We start from the raw sequence: 23,107 nt of genomic DNA on the forward strand, positions 1-23,107 counted from the left end.
TAATTCCATTGAAAGAAAACTGCTGGGAACTGAGGTGAAGAATGTGAGACAAAGAGGAGAGGCTTTGCAGAAGTCAGTTAAATCTGAAATGAAAACATGCTTATTAAAATAGAACTATTATAGATTAAGTTGATATCTAGGGTGCTACATCTGCTCCTGCTATGGAGAGTATTGTGAAACTACAATATGTCACTGTTAACATGGCATTTTAAGAACATTCCTAAATGACTGGTCTTGCCATAACATGAGGAAAAAACATTGACACAAAGTATCTACCATAGCAAACCATATTCTACAATTCTGGCAATTTTAACAATAAAAACTACAATATCAACATGATCCCTACAGTCAGTTTATAAGATCAGCTGTTTTTCTTTGTAACAAATTGAGAAGTAATGCAAGGAGTATCTTCCAAAAGCATCATAACCATAACAGTTGGAGTGCAATTTAACTGCTGATTTAAATCAGCTACCTGTCACAAATAACTCCCCTAAACTGACTCTAAAATGGGCAGACACGTAAAGGAAGAGAAAAACAAAATGGTCAACAACTAGCAGCAGAAATGTATGTTGAAGATCTTCCAGCTGAAATAAGGAGAAATTCATTCCAGGATCAAGAGTTGTCCCAGGCATTAAATGCTTCATAGAGAATCGTCCTAATTGTCTCCTCGGAGTCTCATACTCCTAAGCAATCCCACTCAATCAGAAGCTCATTTCTTTTTTCATTAAAGCTATGCCTGAGAAATTAAAGTTCAAGCTGTCATCACTGACAGCCATTTATTCGGCACTTACACTGAAGTCTGTGGGAGAGAGAGGTTGGAAAAATAGCAGTAATGAATGAAAATCCACCTCTGAAATGCACTTCCTCTGAAATTTTTTTTTAACAGCACAAGAAAAAACAAACAACAAACAAAAAATTTCCATTGGGATTTTACATGGTTATTTCATCTACCTTATCCTTAATAAATTTAATTTACAAACAAAATAAATGAAAGTTTATATCAATGCAGAATATCATCAGCTACTCTTAGAGACATTCTATTGTACCTGTCCACTGTGTTTTAGCAAACATACATAAAGTTATATCAAAACACTGAAATCAAATTGCAATGCTACAGTAAACCGTGTGTCACAAACCTCTCTGCAGAAGTCCTTCAGTTTAAAAGGCAAAGCATTCCTGACAATCTGTGACACAGAATCCAACCCATCCAACACTCAAAGTATCAAGGACCTGGAAGCTCCATTTCATTAAACATTCAGGTCCCCCGAATAAAAAACTGAAGAGGTAAAACAAGATAAAAACCAGAAAGGCAGACAGAAGGAACTAAACAAACAGAACAACCTTACCTTTCACAAGCTCGGACAGTCCATGCAGCAATTATCCATAATGAGATACTAAAAACCAACAGTACAGTTCCTGGACATATTGTCATTAGAGTCTTCATAACAAAACGGGTATTGAAGTTTATCTTATTTAATGCTCCAATGCTTCTAGATGAGGCATCAGTGAAAAGTTTGCTATGCAAAAGCATAACTCTGGCAATAAGATATAGTCTTAAGAACATTGGTATAGATAAAATAATATCCACATCAGCTGTTGTTGTGGATGGAGCGTAAGAAAAGGCGAGCCGGGCTGTCCATGTGAATGTATAGTTCCCAGGTATGGGATGTATAGCACACACCAGTATTTCCAAGCAGATAAAGAAAATACGCTCATAAGTCATGGCTATTCTCCAGTCATCTGCTCCATTGTCCACCATGAACAACTGAAATAATAAAATATAAGGTTAACTTTAGTATATCATTAACAAACCTTGTTATAATTCCATTTTAAAATACCATAGTTTTCAGAGCTGCCAACAACCACTAAAAAGAAAATAAATATGCCATTTCAGAAAATGACATTACTACACCACTATGAAGTGAAACATAACTTTGGTTAAGACAAAAATAAATTTTTCATGCATTATTTTTAAAACTGTACCTGAAACCGAATTTTTACATATTATTTACTAAGAATTCCTCATATTTTCTGTAATTGTCATTTCTGACAAAACAAAACTCTGGACCAATTAAGCCTTGTCCCTTCAAAATCAATTGCTTACTCTAAGTTCATAAAATTGAGAAAAATTTAAGAAAGTGTTTTCAGAATAGATATCTAAATTACAATTGAAAATGCTTTCTAAAATGCAATGTTAAGCCTGTTCTAAAGCATATCCATGCTTCAGCCAGGGTGATATTATAGCTTTATTCAAGCTTCAGGCATCAATACAGATCCATGTAGCATGCAAAACTACACGAGAAAAGGCAGAAAGACTCAAAAAGATATCTTGTGGTGAAAATCTGAAAAGCAAAGACCAGCAAATATCAGAGTAGCCCAGGCACCAGGTGGTGTCTACCCATAGCCAAAAATTAAATGTACATGTTGGTTCTTGCACAATCAAGGCCTTCTGTTTGCCACTCAGGAACAAAAGTACAGAAACATTTTATACTGTTTAGTAAATCTTGTTCCTGATGATTTACTAAAGAAATACTTAATCAAACAGTATTTGTCACTAGTAGAGAGTTGCGGTATGCAACAAGATGCAAATAGGCAACTTTTCAAAAAGGAACGTAACCCATAATGATGAAGAAGACACAATCTCAGTGACAGGAGAAGACCTCATCACTTCAGCTATAGTCCAAATCTAAACAGGGCTGTTCAGTAAACAGAGTAGAGGAAATAAAAATTCTTTTGCAGGATTTTAAAAATTAGATTCTTCAAAAGAATGTGCTCCTTAATGTAAGAAAAGTGTTTTCACTTATACACATATACACAGCCAAAAACCCAGTTACTCATCCGCACTGCTCTCTGCCCCTTTCCATCTTTTAAGAGTTTAAAAATACAAGCCTGATCTCCCTGTATATGTTTTTAGAGATCAAAAACATAGTCAACATCTCCTTCCAATACATTCAGTTTGTCTTTCAGAAAATTGCTCCAGTCATTTGTTTAGGAATGTGATAACCACAGATTAACCCTTATTATAATTGAACTGATACTAACAAAAAAATAAAGAAGTTAACCATAGTAAGAAACAAAAAAAAAATAATTTTCTGTATTTGTGCACCCGTTTTTCATCCATTTATCTTCTTTTCCTTCATCTTACTGTATTGGGTGTCAGTGATAAGGGTTTGGTACTGGGAAGGCTGCAGGGGTGGTGTCTGCAAGAAGAGATCAGGGACTGCTCTGCAATGGACCAACTGCAGGACACAGCTGAACTCATCAGTGAAGCTAGTGGTGCTTCTGTGAAAGCATATTTAAGGACGGGTAAAATGCTTCCCAGGCAGTGAGGAGTGGGGGAAAAAAGTGTGAGAAACAACCCAAGAAATGCTAAGGTCAAAGAAGAAGAAGGAGAAGGAGGTGCTCCAGGCACTGGAACAGAGATTTCCCTGCAGCCCATGGAGAGGCCTATGACGAAGAAGATATTTCCCTGAAGCCCATGGAAAGGACCACACTGGAGCAGAAAACTACACTGCAGCCCATGGAGGACCCCCGTGACAAAGCACAGTGGATATTTCCTTCTACTGCGGAGAGCCCACACTGGAGCAGATTCTCCTTACAAGAACTCACGCCCATGGAAGACCCATTCTGGAGCAACTTTAGCCTGAAGGGCTGCAAGCCATAGAGAGGACCCACACTGCGGTAAGGGAAAAGCACGAGGAGGAAGAAGTGGCAGAGAGGAGCTGTCATGGACAGACTCCCATTCCCCATATGCCCTGTGCCACTCATGGAGGAAAAGACAGAGGGGCTAAGAATGAAGGAGAGATGTTGAGCCTGGGAGGAGTGGGGCAGGGAAAGGTGTTTTAGTTTTTGTCTTTCTTTCTCACAATCCTGCTCTACTTTTAAATGGCAATAAATTAAATTAATTTTCACCAAGGCGAGCCTGTTTTGGCAGTGCTGGTAATTCACAACTTTATCTCTACTCATGAACTTTTTAAACTTCTCTCCTTGTTCTGTTGGGGAGGGAGAGTGAGAGAGTGGCTGGGTGGGGTCTGGCAGCTGGCCAAGGTCATGCCACCACACTTAGGTATAGTTCAAGGAAAGAACTCCACTGCAATACTGTTAAAGACAAAGAAACACAATGTTGAATTAAGCTAAAGAAACACTCAGTGAATTCAATGCATACAACATGAGCAGATACACTTTCTTTTACTTGTGGTCATTCTGCAAACTTTGCCTACTAGATATGTGAATTGATACTGGAAGGCCAGTTTATAGATGTGTGTGTATGTATGTATGTATTACCAAAAGAGTGCTGGTTTGCAATTAGCAAACGTACTACTTGGTATGAAGGACCAAACTTTCAAAGTACAATTAAATTAATCAGTATTCCCTGAAAATAAAACAAACAAGTACTGTAAGGCTCAAGTGCATTTGATTCTTGTGACTAGCCTGTTAATGCTATCGGTCAGATCAGAGACGTGCTACATTAGTTATGAAAAGGTCCAGGTATCTAGAACATCTAGAATATAGATGAATAGTAATCAGCTTCACTGAAAAAGAGATAGATAATATAAAATCTCTCAAATGCTGTGTGAGTTTCAGAAGAAAAGAATAAAATAACAACAGTTAAATATTTTGATTCTCAGATACATTTTCAAATACATGTCAAACTGGCAGTGTTTTAAAATTTCCTTTAAAGTTTCAAAATCTGCTGAAAAAAAGCAATGGTCTTTTGTCCTCCCTTGTAACATACCATCTTCATAGATTTCAAAAAGAATTCTACATGCAGAAAGGCAATTCAAGAAAAATGATACCTTAAGTAGTGATTCAATTAAAAAAATGAGAATAGAAGAATGTGTAGTTAAACTTAGGGATTATAATTTGATCTTATAATTTTCATAGAAGAAAATGTTATTTTAATCACTGAGCTTTAAAAAACTTTAAGATGTCATTATGGAATATATACTTCATAACATATTCACCTGTCAGCAGAAGAAATCCTAACATGCTACAAATAAAGAACTTTCTCAGTAGTGCCCAGTGGAACGGGTTATGTTTGCAGACACAGAAGACCCACATAAACTTTCCTTGACCTTAGCTGTGACAATTTCTTCCAAGGAAAATAATATTTTAAAGTGATAATATCTTCAGCTGTCTTATAATGAGATTTAGGAGATGAAAACATGGAAGGTAGAAAACACCAGAATCCACAAAGGACCATAGACCCAGTACAAACATTTCTATTTCATAAAAATGTTAACAGTTCAGACTAATATCTATGAGGAAGATTTCCTTACAATTCTGTGCCTCGAAATTCAACCTATGATGAACATCAAACTCTCTGGAACAAATATGCACCTCTAAAACAAGCTGTGAATATCAATTAAATTCAGACATACCGAAATGACACAGAAATTAGTACAGGATTTCATGTACACTTCATATACTTGCAATTATGCAACCTACTAAATGCAAGTTTCACTTTTAATTTGGAAGATACAGAGCTAGTTGTGTGCACCTGCGTGCTTGGCTAGGTACATTTCCTATTCAGAAAATGAGGAAGGTAAATGAATGAAGAACAGAGAGAATAACTGAACAGCACAGTTTCAAGGGTATGTATACACTCTCTCAGCTGCTTTCAGTCGATTGTGTTATAGTAACCATGCATTAATTTCAAGATACTACTCTCCATTTGAACAGAGAATGATGCTAGCAATAAAAAAAACCCCAAACATAATAAAAGAGTGACCAACTCTTCCTATAGAATTGAGTCCTATGCTCTACAGAGAAGGTCGAACTCCAGTCAAGGTCAAAGATGTTATGCCTGTTCATAGATTTCAAATTTCTTATAATTATTCAGTGTTGAAATCTAATGCAAGTACTTCATCGGTGTTCTGCAAGATTCTTCAAATACAAAATTCTCACATACCTTTACTAAGTCTGCATTCTATATGAAAAATTCTAAAGTTATTTTCATCTGAAATTATGTACTGTATTTCCAGCATGTTGTATGTAAATATGACATAAATCAATCTTTAACTTCAAATAAACTAATACTTTTAATGCCATACACTAAAAACATAAAAATAAATATAATATCATATATATTTATACTGCTATGTGTATATTTACATAACATTTTGTTAAATTCATGTAACACCAGATCAGAAAAAGTGAAACACATTAAAAGCAGACAGATTGCACACGATGACAACTTAGATCAGAGACTCCCTGAAGCTATTTAAAACAAAAGGAGATAAGTTAATTTTGTAAATCATTAGTATATCAAACCAGATTTCTAGCAGGCTATCAGAGGATGTTAGTGAATGCAAACAATAAGGAAACTAGCCATTTTCTAAAAATGCCTTTACAATCCAGGTAAAAGAAAACATCTGAAAACTGTATCACTACCTTGCTGTAATACTGTGGAGATATGTTAACACAGGAGTAAAAAGGAAACAATAAATAGTAATAAAGTAGGATCAGCTGTACTGGAAGCATTCCTTGCGGAAGGGGAATCAACTGTACTCACAAACATATTATTGCAATTGTTTAATTTAAAAATCAAAATTTTAAATGGTTAAATACTGGAGCCATGTAAACCCTATAAAAGGGTTGATGGGATTATGATTCAGAGTACCAAAACAGAGCTGCTGATTTTTGGCCAGACATGATTCTATAGTTTGTAGTCCCCAAAATATTATTTATACAATCAGAAAGACCATTATGACACCCAGAGAGGAAGAAGATACTGCTTTAGTCTCACTACTCCAAACAGCTGAGTTATTCTCTCACAGCACCCCGTTAAATAAAAATGATGTAAAGCCATATGGCAGTGGGAGATAGACATTTCATGCCTCTAACAAAGTTCCCCCTAACTAGGGGATGAAAAAGACCTTCTTTTATCATCAGAAGGCACAAAATCAGGTAGCCTGTTGGTTATCTAAAGGTCTGTCCTTAACCATGGAGAGCCTGCAGCAGTTCCTGAGGGCTGCTGTACCCCTCATCCTAAATACAACGCCACAGAGCAGATACCTTGGTGCATTTAAGTCATGTGTAAAGTCATGAGGCATCAAACACCTTCTGCATGCAAAGTATAGAAGGCAAAGGGCTTGGCTATCTTATGTTTTCCAGAATGTTTCCAACATCCAGAGTTAAAACCAAACTTTCTAGTAGGTCATTAGAAACTGATCCACAAGGTCTTGTGGATATAGCGCTTTACCAAATGTAACACGCTTGGTTCATTAAAATGGGGAAGCTAGACTGCGCTACCACTTATACACGTATACATGCATATACCGCTCCCCGCTCTCCATTATAAAAATGCCGATTTAAACAGAGGATTGTAAAAGTGCGGTACTTAGCTTCAGCATGAAAGTGATTATTTGCATAGTACAGTTATTTAAATTTGGCATCTCTGTGCAAAATGAGTTTTTCATCATTATTGATATTTTGCCATAAACACTGTGTATGTCAATGCATGTAAAGAAAACATGTTAATGTGTGCTGGTTGCTAAGCATGCTCAAAATACTCCGCTCAAAGACTGCATTTTAACCTTACCGTCTCAGGAAGAGAAGCATAAAACAGGCTCAAGCCATTTATAGTCTTTGTGAACAACATTTTCAGAAGTGCAGCATCAAAAACTTCATATGAAAATACATCTGAATAATACATCTTAGTTACTCTGACAGACCACAACCATTTCAAAAACCAGATGTGTTAAACAACAGTCTTATCAGGTTTGTCTATATCTTTTTTTAACCTCTGTCCTTCAGATCAATACAAAAAACTGACCCCAAATACTCTACGAGATTCTTTACAAAGAAAGGATATTTATCATCACATAAACTAACACAGGGTTAAATTCTGCCCAAGAAGACAAAGTTAAATTCTGCCTAAGCATATTTCCCTTCTGTTTTAAATCACATACTGGCAGTATTCTTTTTAGCATTCTCTCCCCAAAGATAGAGGCATTGCTCAATATTTTAAAATGGTACTGGCCAGGCTTCCAGCTCTATCATTCATCTCAAACAACTGTGAAAGAGCTTAACCCCCCAACAGCCTACAATGACAGAAGACCATTATAGCACTCAGCCATTGCTGGGAAATATGTAATTTCTTTTCATATAGGTTTCTCCATATATATGTATGTGTTCCAGGGAACCAAAGAAGGTAAGATGCTCCTAAAAATGCCGTTCTTTCTACCCAGTAACTTTCTATGCAGGTAATAGCGTTAAGAATTTAAATCCAAGGACTACAAAGGAACAAAAAGGATATTCCAAGATATCACGATTTCTTTCCCAATGGTATGGAGAAGAAGAAGCCCCTGAGAAAAGCATAATTATGCATCTAACTAAAAATCATCACAGACTTATAAATATATTAAAAAATAATTAGATAATAGATTTATTATTATTAATAGAAAGGTCTGATAAAAATATTAATATCAAAACAAAAGGGGTTTTTGCTTGTATTATCTTTTGTTATTTAAAAGTTATTTCAAAAGACAATCTCCTAATTTAATGTAGTTTCGACTCTTGCTGGAACAATCACAGGGGAGCTTCCTCAGATCTGTAATCAAGAGGTAGATATTTAGGTATATGAATTTTTATGAACCTTTGAACCAAATTAGAGGTCCAGCAATAAAAGTCCATCACTGAGGGTTACTATATTTATTTGAGATACTCAGCAGACCCACCAGCAAGTGACTGAATTGATTGAATAGGGAGTTTCTACAAAGCAAATGTCCATGACAGATACTTCTGCATTTTAACAGTATTCTTAATTTAACAGCTATTTCATCATAGCAAAATTTCAGATCCCGCCCTCTCCAGCTGCTTAAAACACAGTAAGTTCCTTAGGTTAACACATGTAGAAGGCTTCCATCCAGAACCAGTAGATCCCAAAAGCTTTTGTGACTGGGATTGACAGTCAAAAATGTTCTCCAAGCAGATACAGAAGGAGCATGACTTAATAAAGCTCTGAATAGCACTTAAGTGCAAGAAAAATAACAGAGAAGGAACAGTTGAGATAGGTCTCCTACATATACATGCAAAATGGGAAAATGGGACCAGTTCACTAAAATAGCATTGATCTTGTCTTACACTGTTTATTATTCTGTTATTTAAAAACCAAGGAAGAAACAACAAAGAAAATAAAAATACTATGTACATTACTGCATAACAGATGTATTTGCTACAGAATGCACTGGGTGGCCCAGAGCAATCCAGAATACTGGCTTCATACACTTGACAGAGATGGAATGAAAAAGACAGATAGTTTTCAACAACAGCTTTTTTCCCCAAGAACCTAAGGACTGAGCAAGGTTATTTGGATGCAGCAAGCCCTTAGGAAACATTTCAGCACCTAACCTAACCTAACCTAACCTAACCACACCACAACTTGTTCAGAACCCAACTTCCATTAGCCACCACTCCACACTACCCCCTGCTTTTGCCATCCTGCTCTGGCTCACTCCCCCTGCCAAAAAGTGCAGCAGGACACAGGCCATGCCAGCTTTATGGCATCTGAAGGGAAAGCTGCAAAGAAATAGTGAATTAACTGCTTAGGTTCCCTTTGCACTTTCACAAATATAAACAAATGACCACAGTGAACAAATTACCACGCTAATAAAATAATCCCAAAACAACAACAAAAAAAATCTCCTTAAAAACTTTTTCTGCTCTTTTAGGTCTACTACAACTACTACACTGATCTTGGCAGTAAGGGGATGGAAGATATGGAGAACACAGCACATCTTCCCACAAAATAACTGTGCTATTTTATACATCTTAGAAAGCATTTTTTTAAAGAAACCTAGTGGTCTGTTACATTTTTCTCCATCCCAAGTACCTCAGAAATAAAGTAACTCTGATTCTATAATCTTCTTGCAGAAGTAAAACTCACTGGGGAGAACTATCAACATTTCAATATTTTTATGTTGTCCATTTTAAATTATTATTTTACAGTTCTTCATTTAGGATTTGTTTTTCTTCATCCGGTACTAAAAATAATTTGTTCTACAGATCACTGCACGAAGAAATGCCATCTCCCAAAATGGCTGCCATCTGCCACTGTTCCCAGTGCGAGAAAACCCTCATTCTCTTCAGGGGTGATCAGCTTCATTACTCCTAGGAAAACTGGAACCAATCGAAAAGAAAAATACGTATCCTCTGAAGAAACTGGCAATGTTTTTGCAGGTGAATAGGGGAAACAGAAGTTAAAGGAAGAGACGCTGAATCTGAAGCTAGATAAAGTGGGCTCATTCATTCTGCCAAAGGAGTACACAAGTGATTCTAAACTTAGGAACTTGTTTTTAAGGAATGACTGGTACCAACACATCATACACACAAGAATCTATCTTCTCAGTTCTTCCTTTAGTGTTTATTTTTGACATAAATACTTCAGGTATTTGGGGAAGTTTGCAATTTTTTTTTAAACTGGGCAGATTTTTATGTAACTGACAATGGGTGAACACATATCAGCACCAGAGGAATTACAAAGCCCTTGTAGAGTTTTTACTGTCTCAGAAACACCATTAAACTAGGAACTTCATTTAAGGCTATGTTTAAAATAAGTCCAAATACAGAAATGCAAAATCTAAGTATTTAAGCGTTGTTCTAAGGCATGACCAGATAAATAAGGGAAACCAGGAGCTAGGCAGCAGGAGAGGCAGAGTGGAATTCAATGTACTTGCGGATTTAAAAATCCTAATAAACATAGCGACACACTAATCCTAAGTGTATAGAGGCATTCCTGCGAGACCTGCCTCTGTAATCCACCCTGGCAAGAAAAACTGGGAGGGAGCAGCAACGTTGCAGCTATTTAGTTAGTACTTGTTACTCCTGAAGGCCTGAAGTGGGGTTCTGGATAAACCATACAGCAGATAAAGTCTTCAAACTGCTTCAAAAATTAAGTTAGAATATCTTTAAGAAGGGCAACTTCCAACTAAAAGTTAAACATAGGCACGAGTTTCTTTACAGGTATTTACCTGTTTTACTTTATAGGTAAATACTGTTTTAATTGATCACTACTAATTACAACTCCAGGTGCTTCCTCAGAAAACAAACAAACAAACAAACAAAACTAACAAAAAACCAACCAAACAAAAAAACCCAAAACAAACAAACAAAAACCACCAACCACCACCTCCCCAAACCCACAAATCCCGGCATAGTCTGTCAAACACCTCCAGCATACACAGTTCTTGTTGCTGCCCCATTAACTATTTGAATGTTACAGCTTTGACAAAGCTGTCTAGTTTACAGTAGCTCTCTCTGGTAAAAGATGCTCTTGCTGCAAAGCTACTTTTTTTTTTTTTAAGAAGTCTGCAAACTAAATACACAAAACAAGCCTGCATTGAGTGCTGCCAACCCCCTTATCTTCCATGTTTTAAACATAAAATTGCTCTTCATAAGATTTTAGAAAGCTTAATTTTCACAGCAGTTATGCTCAACAGGACAGTTCATAGCAGAAACGCTGATGTTAAGCAGTTAACACAGGATGATACCAACCACAGCATACATAAAAGAGTCACAGGTGAAATGCACGACTTACTGATTTTAGATGAGCTCATATCTCTGATCACAGGCTGGACATAAAAAAACCCCTGTTCATCTTTTTTATTTTCATTCCAAGTGCCAAATGGCAAAGGAAAAGAATAGTCTGTCAGCTTACAGCCACACTGGTAAATTTCTCATCTGGCTTTGCTGCATCCCATTCTGTTGCTGGGATGTAGACAAAAGCCTGTTTTCCTGTTTGACGGCCAAATCTGGAAAGCGGACTGGACATGGCTAGTCTTCTATCATTTTTTAACCCATTTTTCCATTAAACTATCTTAAAACTATATGGAAGCTGAACCGAGAATCCATCAGGCCCAGCACTGGTCTATCCTACTACATAAGGATGTAGTTATTCTAAACTATCATCCTGCAGAAATCACAACAGAATGCAAGTTATTGACTTTTACCATGAAGCTCAAGCCTGAATGAGAACAAAAGGAGGGGGTGGGCTTAGTGTGAAGCCACTTTATCCATCATACCATTCAGATGAGGATTGTGTTCAGTAGTAGCTGTCACAGGGTAACTTTTCAGCTATACTGGAGTATGGATGGATGAAAATTTCTCCTGTATCAGCCCATTTCTTATGCAGAGCCCAGGAACAACTCTGGCCAATGTTCTACAAGGAATCTACAATCAAAAGAATCCACTACAATCTGGTTGTTGTAGCTGCATGGCCAAAACTGAATGTTACATCTATGGCAGAGAGCATTCAGTGGGCAAAGGAGAAGTTTATTCATAAAGCAATGTCTGTTCAAGAGTTTCCAAGTCTTCTTGAAAAGATATTTTAATAACGACAAAGCTGTCAAGGATCAAATCTTTAGCATTTAAATTGAAAGGCTCTAAAGATCCCACTAATTTAGATACTCATAAATTAAGATTCTCCTCTGAAGTCAAAACACACCTCAAATGCGCATGACATGTAAAAATGTTAACTAACGTTCTATCAAAAATGCAGGGAGAATACTTTCAACCAAAAATTAATTAAACCTAGGTGCTATCAGTGAATGTTCAGTAATCATTATTGCTGGCCATATTTATTATTTGTTTCAGGTAGGAAACAATTTATTTTGTGCTGTCTAGCCACAACTGAACATTCAATCTTTCTCCCGTTTTACAGACTGAAATCAAAAGTCCTATGCATGTGAATTTTATGGATGCAATGGTACAGACTGAATCAAAGCTACTATGCAATTTTTGTTTTTAATCAAAGATATGCTTCATTCCCTCGCTGCAACAGATCTTATTCTTAAAAGCGTAACAACCATCAAAAAGAAATAAATGCCATTCACCACCCGGGATGAATCTTTGTTTTTTTAAGAGACTGAAGATGAAGCATTCCTTCCTAATGAGTTATTCTTGTCAAAGACGCTACTGACAGAGGTCAGGAGTATGGCAGGTGTGAACGTCTGCCTACACCTGTAGTAATGTTACAGAAGTTGCAGTACTGGAATAAACAATTGTAACAGGAATAAAATGCTTCATGAAGGTTCGCAACAGTATCTCATTAGAACATACTGTGGAGCACTGCATTCATTTTACATTGCAGTGTTTGGGACATCTGCTAAAGCAGGATGCTCTTGAAAATTATAGGCATAGCTGGATGGCAACAACAGTGTCTTATTTATGTGACAAAGGACTGATTTGAGCATAAGACTACAAGATAGACAAGCCTGAGCTTCAGATGTAGTTATGAAGCCTTCCCCCAGATTACTTCCACAGCACTTGTACTCTTGGTCTCAGCATACCCTTTTGTAAAAGCATCATTTAAGCGACAGGAGAAAAAAAAGAGAGAAGATTTGTCTAGGTTATTCCCTTTGACAATGAAAACTACAATATAAATGCTTGTTATATATGTGGTTCCTTCTTTACAGGCTAACTTAGACCTACACATCAAACCACAGAACTCATGTGTAATTATTTATGGAAGACACACAGTTAAGCTCTAAAATACTACAATCAACAACAGTTATGCAGACTATAGGTAAGAAAGCTCAGGAAGCTCTTTACACACAGGTGACAGTAAAATCTATAGATTCGAGCCCATATATATTTATTCCTCAATTATTTTTTATTTCAGATATGCTCTTTTACAAGCCAAAACTCTTCCTTTGCCTCTGTTATAATCTTCTGAATACCCAGATCCAGTATCAAGCTAGGTCCCTTCCTTCAGATGAATCCTTACCAGCAACAGTGTTTTTGCAATACAAATTATACTTAGAGTTACACCTGTACAGCCTTTTAACTCTGACCTTCATGGATCCGGCATTCTTCAGTAACTTTGTGATATTCAATTAGAATTCAATAAACAATCCTGTTGGTCAGTCACATAACACAGAATGCAGGTCTCCTCCATTCATCAGGATAGCAGTAAAGTATTAATATGCATAAACGTTTTGAAGGTGCCACTTCAACAGAGTGGGTTTTTCTTTTAATAAATAAGTTTCTTTAAAGAAAAACAAACAAACAAACCAAATGAAAACATAAACAAACAAACAAAAACCAACCCAGAGCAAATTACTCTTAAAAAGACTAAGAGTAGTGACTTTAAAATATAAAGATATTTAAGGTCTAGCCTTTGATTTTTACTTTATATGGAATTCACAGGGGCATTTCCATCTGTCATGGAAAGGCCTAGTATTTGCTTAAAAGGAATTTAGTTCTGAAAGGTCTGTCAGTCTCCACCAAAATGAGTGAGACAAGTAAGCACCTCCGAAGATGCACACAACCTGCTTCAGAATTCATTGCTCTTCTCTCCTTTGTTTTTAAACTGTCAATATAAAACTATGTTTACTAAGGACTGTTTTCACATAGATGACGGAGCACAATTGCAGGGACTGTTCAAGAGGAAACAGCTGAATGAATCAGTAAGTTACAAATGTGTGATTCCTAGAAACTACATTAAAACAGCATTATATAAAATATTAACTGAACATTTTCAGTTTCAAAGGCCTGGGTTCACATACACCAGTTCAAAGTATAAAATGTTCAGGTTCTACCACTGCCTTTACACAATAATTCTTTCTAAGCTGTAAAACATGTTCTCTTGACAATGTCTTATGATCTTCTGAGAGCCATAAGAAGAAATTACTTAATGTAGCTTTCATTAAAATAATGGGACAAAATCAATTTACATTATTTCATTAAAAATATGTTATACTGTGATACATAGGTATTCCACATATCACATTTTTGAATGGAAGTTTTTCCATTCACATTTTTCAATATAATATAGTTTATGTTATTGAGGAAAAAAAAAAAAGTGGGGGGAATGAAAAAACTGAAATTAAATTCTATGGGTTTTTTGTGTTGACATGATAAATAACTTTTCTCTTTTCCACAAAAGAAAGCTGTGGAAACTTCCTCACAAAATTACTTGTGTTTCTGCATACTTATTTTCAGCTAATAAAAGAAACTTTGTGCAATGACCAATATACCCACCTTACCTGAAAGCTAATTACAATATCAATTACAGCCTCTTCTCTTAGGGGTAATTTATATCTTAAAAGGAGCTTCATAGACTCAGCAGTAATTCATTCTCTGGTTAGGGAGTGTGACAACAACTTTCATCACCAAAATCAAGAGTGAAAACAGCTGATTGAAGTTGTGTGAAGCTTCTACACAGCTTTTTAATTCTCCCAAGTCCTAAGCAGCAGCCATTCCTGGTTTTGGTCGTTGCTCAGAACAGACCACAAATAAGTCCCAAATCAAATTCAAAGCCCGGAATACTACATTTAATAGATCACATACAAACCAGAACTAGAATCAAAAGAGCATTAATGGACGCTTGTCAGTCTTGGCACACTTCCACATAACCTCAGGCAAACCAGAGCTGCAGTCAAGTACCTGACAGAATTTTCTGATCTGAAGTCCCGGCATCTGACATGTACAATCCTTTCAAATTAAGATATGCATGCAGAATGCCTCTAAGACTGTAGACAACAGTATCTCTGTTGATTTCATCTAAGCCACACAATTTATACAATTCCAGAATCTGATCTCTGGTTACAAATGTTCTCCTCTAAGAGGGGCAATAACTTACCTTCTCACACTTCATTATGCACTACTATGTCTTGGTAACTTCTAACAGCCTCAATAAAAAAATGCTGAGAACAAAGATGCATGTGAACAGATAAGCCTAGATATGGCCAGTCCAACCATTCAGTGTCCTGAGCATCAGGTACAACCTCCTCCTGCATTCTAATGGAGCCTGTTGGAAATAGAGGCATCTTCTATGTGCCACGTTAATGCAAAAGGCCTCAGATCAATTTGGATGCCAACCAATGTCAAAGGATTCCCTAGCCTGCCTTTAATGCCATACACATTACAGCGTTGTGTTTCGGAGACAGAGCACACCCGTAACATTTACTGTATCCTGGATCAAAACAGCTACACAATGAGTCTTGTTGTTCCCTGATCTAAGGCCTACTAAAATAAATAGGAAAAAAAAAATATCACTAATTCTCAACAGGCTTCAGATCAGAATAAAATTATCACTCAAAGTTTATTTCTTGATTTTCACTCATTATTCTTATTCTCTGTGGTCTTAATCTCAACTCACTTGTTTCTGCAGCTGAAGTTTGCAGTCTGTGTGTGCAATCCCTGATACCTAAGCAAAGGCAAGTGAGACTGAGCACAGAGTTAACAGATTGCCTACAAAACAGCTAATGAGATGCACACGTTCCACCCCAGTGAAGATGAAACAATAATATAAATAAAAACAAATAAATAATTTGGCCTGCAGAATACCCATTACTTCTTATGGCAGGAAACCATAAGGGAGCTTAACTTCGGATTTATTCACAAGTGCAAAACTTTTACTGCAGAACTTTCCACTGATGCCAATAAGATAATGAAACTCCCGTGAACAGTGCTTATTGCTATCATGAACTATGGAATATATCTGTACAATAAACAGGTCAAGATTTGTATTTATTGCCATTCTTTGTCATTCCCTAATACTGCCTGTTCTATTAGTTCAAGTTTTCAGGAACAGGGAAAGAAGAAAAGACTCTTGATTCTTCAGCAAGATATTTGGGCTCTTGGCTATGATAACTTTCCATAAAGCTAACGAAGACTGAGAGTGTTTCACTCCAAATGCATTAGTCGCACATTATTTTCTCACCACTTCAGAACCATCTAGGGACTGAAAGTGCTTTCTCCCTGGAGCCCTGGGAGGCTCTGCTGTGAAAGCAATGGTTTAACCTTAACCTTGGAGTTTGCAAGGCTTTCCACAGGCGTTCTACATAAGTATGAACTACCAATACATTTTAGAAGTGGTTAGAAATAACAACTGACACAGAGAAAATTAAAAAATAAATTAAAATAAAAATACTTCTATTCACTTATATCAAATACCAACAATTCTACCAAATACCAACAACTTTCATGTTTCTGCATGAGTGAAAGCATCTACACCACGGAGAAGGAAAGAGGTTCAGGTTAGCATTACTGAGGTTACTGTTATGCAGGACAGGCAACAGAAAGGTAATGTTTATTTACAGAAGGGATACACTAAGCAGTCCAGCATCAAAGCAAAAGTGTTCCACTGGATATATTCCTTCAGTGACCATCATCTCTCAAGAAGTATCAGGATATGGTATGCCTCCTACTGGCAACCTCAGACATTTTTTATTTTAATCCCTTGCTCTGACTAATACAAGAAAGTGCCAGTAGAACTTCGGGACTGCATACTTAAAAGAACCTTTCTATCTCCAGCAGTACTAGAGAGAAGGGGAGGTCTACTTTTCAATAAAGGTAGAAAAACTGCAGCTTTACAATGTAAAATGCCACCCAAAGCTTTCTTAAATTCCACCTTCTTTTTTGATCTAACAGTGAATTCCACTAGAGAAATATGGAATGGAACAATAAGTTGTGTAGGAACTAGAATTTTAACCATGTTCCATGCTGCTGCTTTAATTATGTAAAACAGTATTAAGTAACAAACTGTTTATGCATGAAGTGGATAATTTACACATCAAAAACTATTATGATAATTGGATCATGCTACCTTCTTAGCTCTTCCCACCTCCCCTTCTTCAAACTCTCAAGTGGAGTAATAGTCAGAGAAATACCTGTCCTAGGCTGGGCTAATGATGAATTACATTTTTCCCATTGATCTTCCAAACAAAGGGCACTTGCTCTGAAGAACTGAATCAACAGCCATACACGCTTGGGGAGAAAGCAATGCGTATTTCATAATTTCCCAAATGTGATGTTTTTAACAGCATTATAGGCATGACAACAATGGACCAAAAGGAGAACACACAGATTTGGGGTTGATTCAACATTGCTACTGTTGTTCATTTGGATTTTTTTTTTCTAGGAGGGGTGAGGGAAATTGCTTATAATTTCTATTCTCTTTCCTGGAAATGACAATGTAAGCTATGAACTGTCATTTAAATCCACCAGGTTTCATTTGACTTTTATTATACTCTTTGCACTAACATTTATTAAATTGAATAATAGCTCCTGCTTTATTCTTAAAGTGATACAGAAAAACTAATACAGCGAGACAACTGAAAACCTATTTGACAAAAGTATTTTAACATTTCCAGCATACCACAAAACTACACAGCACCCATACAGTAATTCTGGTTTAAATAGTGCAGCCGCACCCTTCTGGAGACTTCGGTCCCTCAGATGCAGAGCTCTGGGCAAGTTCCCGGGAATTCAAACACAAAGCCCGGCTGCTGACGGGTCTCGAACGCGGGGCTACCGACTCTTGCCCGGGGGAGCTCACCTGGAGGCGGGGCGGGGGCCCCCGCCGCTGCGGCTGCGCCGGGCCGTGCCGACGCGCGGAGCTGTCTGCGGTGCTGAACGGGCGGCGGAAAACCTCCCCCCCCGCCTCGAGAGACGGAAGGTGCTCCAGCCCCTCCACTGCCCGGTCCAACCGGCCGAAAAGGACGAGATGGAAAACTCATCTGTCTTCACGTCCACAGCTCCCGGGAGGAATCCCTGCAAGTCTTTATAAACTTCCCTTCTAACTCCCTTGAAATGTTCAGCAGGTCTGGGACAAGCAAACTCCAGAGTTTGGTTTAACTGACTAGCTGACCGTCTTCAAAGCAAATCATACCGGCAAGGTCATTTTCAAGGAAAGACTAGAGTCACCTGCTGTGCTGCTAGGCAGAGCCATAGACTTGCTTGCAGCATGGCTGTTCGGACTTCCTACCAATAAATCAAGGTCACATACTACTGAAAAGAATGAGATTGCCCATTTCCATTTGCAAGCATTTTAGACCACCAGGAATTTCTAAATATTAAATCTGCAAGCAGTAATAATTACTAAACTGTCATCTTTTTATTTCCCAACATGTTTTGTCTCATGCTTTGTGGAAAAATCTACTTATGTTTAGGTTGGTTTGCTTCTACCGGAGTATGAAACATAACACACTGCAAGCAGAATACATTGACCTTCTTCTGTTCTATAGAACAATTTTTCTTCTATCAATGAACTCCTGCTTATTTACACTACACCAACTGGTAAAGTCTAAATAAGCTTCCAAGAAGCGTTAGAAAGGAATGTTCAGATTTGAACAGGATTGACAAATAGCTGATGCAAACTGTCCTCCACGACACAGCCAACCATCTGTAGGCATGATTCTACAGACCTGATTCATTCTACTGCACACGGCAGGATATTTCCTTGAATTAAAGGCACGTGGCCTTCAGTAAACTGTCACCTTTAAAAATTATTTTTAAAATATTGCATTATCAGGGTTACACAGTATTTTCTTTGGCCTGGAAAAGATTCCTTATGTTCCTAAGCCAAAGTATTTTAAACATACTCCTTTTCACATGTCAAGTGTAACAAATTTCTGACCATAGGTGGACATAAATTTTGCTCTGCATGTTCTTCACCTTATTTTTTAAAAGTCAAGTGTGTGTACAAAACCAGACTGTGCCTAAATTAAAAGGTTATCAGATATCTAATAGCTAAGGGTGGTACTACACCCTTTCCTTCTAACAGCCTCCTTGAAAAAGAGAACTTCCTTTTCATTTTCAAGATAAATGACAGAGCCCCTTTAAGCTGCAGCTAACTCCAGGCCTTGCCATGACTCCTGCAGTTTTCAGCGTCTCTCAGGCGAAAACATAAAATATTGCTGTTACAGGCAGGTATAGTTGTGTTCTGTACTGTCAGGCAGCACTGAGAACTATATCAACCTTGATTAAGTCACATGATTGCATAACTCCTTCCATGTAGTCCCATACATTAGGAAGTTATTTACAATGAATGATTTAAAAAACGCAAAGAAACAAACAAACAGAATTACAACTTTAGTTCTTTAAGATCGTTTCTTTTCTGATCCATAACATACTCCTAAGGGTAAGAAAATTTGTAACTATTTACCTGAGAAAAAACACAACCAAATCTTGGAGTAACTACTCAGTATAAGCTGATGCATATAGGGACCTACAATCAGTTATCTTGCATAAAATTTTCAATTTAAAGCTTCTAGAAAATGCATAGAGTAATTCAAATGTTTACCTAGATTTTCTTTCAGCTTTGCTCTTCATGCCTCAATCACCACTTGTGGGAAGATACACCAGAGAAGGTGGCTCCCTCATTGCAGCAGCACCACTTACTTGTTTTTATACAGATAAAGAAACCTCTTCATTAGTACTCTAGTAGTTTATAAAGATGCTCTTTCACCAGAACACTTGTTTATTGACTACAATATCATTAAACAGCTTTCAATATCTTTGATATTAATGCAGAGCAACTGCGTTATGAGCCAGGAATAGAAGTTTTGCATATGCAAAGACTGCACAACAAGATCCAATTTGGCAAAGAGTCTTCAGTAACATAACACTTCTCTAACATTACCCTAAGTAGGAGACTATGGTACCACTTCACATTGAAACTACAGCATTCATTTGCATGGAAGCAGGGTACTATACAATTCTTAATCTTTTTTCTTTTCTTTTTTTTTTTTCTGATTGGTACTAATGGAAAAGTCGTCTTTGCCCTTGAAAGCTGTCATTTCAGCTTGTAGCTCAAAGTATCAAAGTATCAAAGCTCTTAAGTAATCTGAAAAAGCAAAAGCATCAATGTACCTATGAGTAAGTTATTTTTACCTTCCCAGCTTTGAAATCTGTTGTAAGTTTCAGCTGAGCCGAATGCTAAATTTTTATTTCTTGGTGAAAAAAATTACAAATGAAATTAGAACTAAGTCCCTTGGACAAAAACCTGTGACAGCATTTGTAAGACTTATTCTGCATCTCTGATCACTACGTTTCTCCTACCTTTAGCCCTTCCATTCTTGACAGTTTTCCTCTGTCACATTCCTAGCAGCTGTGCGACACTAAATAAAACAAGTCAAACATACGTCTTCCCCCTCCTCTTAAACATTCTCCTAGCGTACACTCACATCTGGGACAGTGCAGTGAAGATTACATACCTTTCATGGTGAAGATAATTAACCTTGCCATCAAGAGAGAATGCATGGCATGAAATTTAGTCATTGGGAAACAAAAGATTGTTGCTGTACATCTGTTACAGAAGACAGCAGGCATGTCACCGAGAAAGCGCGTAATAACTTCAGGGATAAGCGATCCTATATCACAACTGCAGGCAACAATCCCTGGCAGGCCAAACTTCCTGGTGAATACATGCCCACTGTGTTTCTCTCCAGGGCTGAGGTTCGTTTACCAAACTTCAGCAGATCAGCAGTGAGCACTTTTGCTCTCTGAACCAGCGCGACGTGCCAAGTACTTAGCACCACTGTGCCCTTACACAAACCACCTTGCACGCGCAGCTATATACCAGCAGCACTCGCCAGCCCACAGAAGGAAACGTTACCTGGATTTCCCTTGCATGGTACACGACGATGAGCCCAAGCAGGATAATCGTGGAGAGGCTAATAAGGCATTTCAGAGCGAGAGAATACAGCGACTCCTGCAAGAGAAAAGACATCGCTGTCCCTGAGACCCACGGGCACGGGTCGCTCCCGCCCCGCCACAGCCCCCAGGAGGGCACCTCGCCTAACGGGGCCGGCGGCAGAGCGGGGGCCGGCGGCACCCCACCGCAGGGCGCGGGGAGCGCCTCGGGACGGGGACGGGACGGGGGACGGACGGGCAGCCCCGCAGCGCCGGGCTCTCCGAGGGGCCGGGGCCGCCCCTCCGCGGGGCCGTGGGGGCGGTCGGACGGGCTGCCGAGGCGGGCCGTGCGTGAGGCGGTGGGTACCTTGGTGTAGGCGCCCCAGGAGAGCTCGGTCTCGATGACCATGACGACGATGCCGAACATGCCGAAGATGAGCGCGTAGTCACTGAGACGCTTGCGTTTCTCGAAGAGCGCCCGGCGGTGCCCCAGCTTGTAGCCGATGTTCTGGTTTTTCTTCTTGCTGGACTTGCCCCCGCCGTTGTTGGCGCCGCCCGGGCCGGGGCCGGGGCCGGCGGGGCCGTAGAGCGCCAGGTTATTGGAGTTGTTGTGCTCGGGCTTGGAGACCACGATCTCCGGGGCGGCGGGGGTGCCGGCTGCGGCGGGGCTGGAGACAGGCTGCTGGAGCGGCTGCGACTCGGAGTCCAGCTCCTGTAGGTTCCTGCGGGACGAGCTCAGGTTGCTGAGCGGCCGCATGACGCCGCCGTTGTACCTGCAGCTGCTCATGGCTATTTCGGTGAAGGGGTTGCTCTCCCGGCGCTGCTGCTGCTGCTGCTGCTGCTGCTGCTGGTGGTGGTGATGGTGGTGATGGGTGCTGCCGCTGCTGACACTGCTGCTGGGGCTGGCTGCCTGCTGCTGCTGCAGGCTGTGGCACTGGTGGTACTGGGGGTACTGGTGAGGCTGCCTGGACGCGCCGGCATGGCTGGAGGGAGTGAGCTCGCTGACGTTCAGCTGGCTGCCCTGCCGGGAGGAGGCGGCAGAGGAGAGCGGCGAGGAGTGAGTCCGGAAGGCGCCCGAGAGGGGCGAGGAGGCGCGGAGCAGCAGGGGCAGGTTATCCCCCGCGGCTGCCGCAGCAGCCCCATAGTAGGCGCAGTTGTTGCACTGGAGGCATGGGCTTTGCTGCTGCTGCTGCTGGAGGCTCTGCTTGTCGTGGCCGTGCTGCTGCTGCTGACAGTGCGGCGGCGGCGGGCGCTGCTGCTGCTGCTGTTGCTGCTGCTCGGAGCCGAAGCCCGCCGGGAACTGCCGCGGCGCGTCCATGCCGGGGCCGTTAAAGCCGCAGCAGGACCGGGCGGTGGTGCACCCTGCGCAATGCGTTATGGTCGGCAGGGGAGAGTCCTGCTGCCGCCACGAAGGGCCCATCCCGGCTCCCGTAGAATCCAGCCGCCGCGTCCGATTGGTTGGGCGGACCAAAACAACGGGCATCACGTCACCTGAGGGGGGTGACCGGCCGCGGCGTGAGGCGGCGGGGGCGGCGCAGGATCCCCCGCCGCCCCGCCCCGCGCAGGGATCCCGCCTCCGCCCGCGCCGCGCCCGCAGGTAAGGGCTGCCCTCGCCCCCCGCGCCCGCCCCGCCCGCCGCGGAAACACGGGGGTTCCCGGAAGCGGGGAGCGCGCTGCTCCCGGGATCGCCCCCGCCAGGAAGGGCCGCCGCCGCGGGTCTCCCCGGCTCCCCCCGCTCCCCGCCGCC

General features: G+C 39.9%; 1 protein-coding gene across 2 annotated transcripts in view; it reads right to left on the minus strand.

Moving 5' to 3' along the window:
* The window catches only part of KCNN2 (potassium calcium-activated channel subfamily N member 2), a 69,142-nt gene extending 46,299 nt beyond the window's left edge, over positions 1-22,843 (minus strand). The window contains exons 1-3 of one of the 2 annotated variants that reach the window (XM_065657635.1): positions 21,728-22,843; positions 21,344-21,439; positions 1,347-1,765 (exon numbers count right to left, since the gene is read on the minus strand). In XM_065657635.1, the coding sequence (XP_065513707.1) occupies positions 1,347-1,765; positions 21,344-21,439; positions 21,728-22,843 (1,631 nt within the window). Of the gene's footprint in view, positions 1-1,346; positions 1,766-21,343; positions 21,440-21,727 lie in introns of those variants that run through there. The other variant, XM_065657636.1, reaches the window with a different exon arrangement.
* Positions 22,844-23,107: the final 264 nt, after the last annotated feature.

The sequence above is a fragment of the Caloenas nicobarica genome, chromosome Z (assembly GCF_036013445.1).
Source record: "Caloenas nicobarica isolate bCalNic1 chromosome Z, bCalNic1.hap1, whole genome shotgun sequence".
Taxonomy (NCBI): Eukaryota; Metazoa; Chordata; class Aves; order Columbiformes; family Columbidae; genus Caloenas; species Caloenas nicobarica.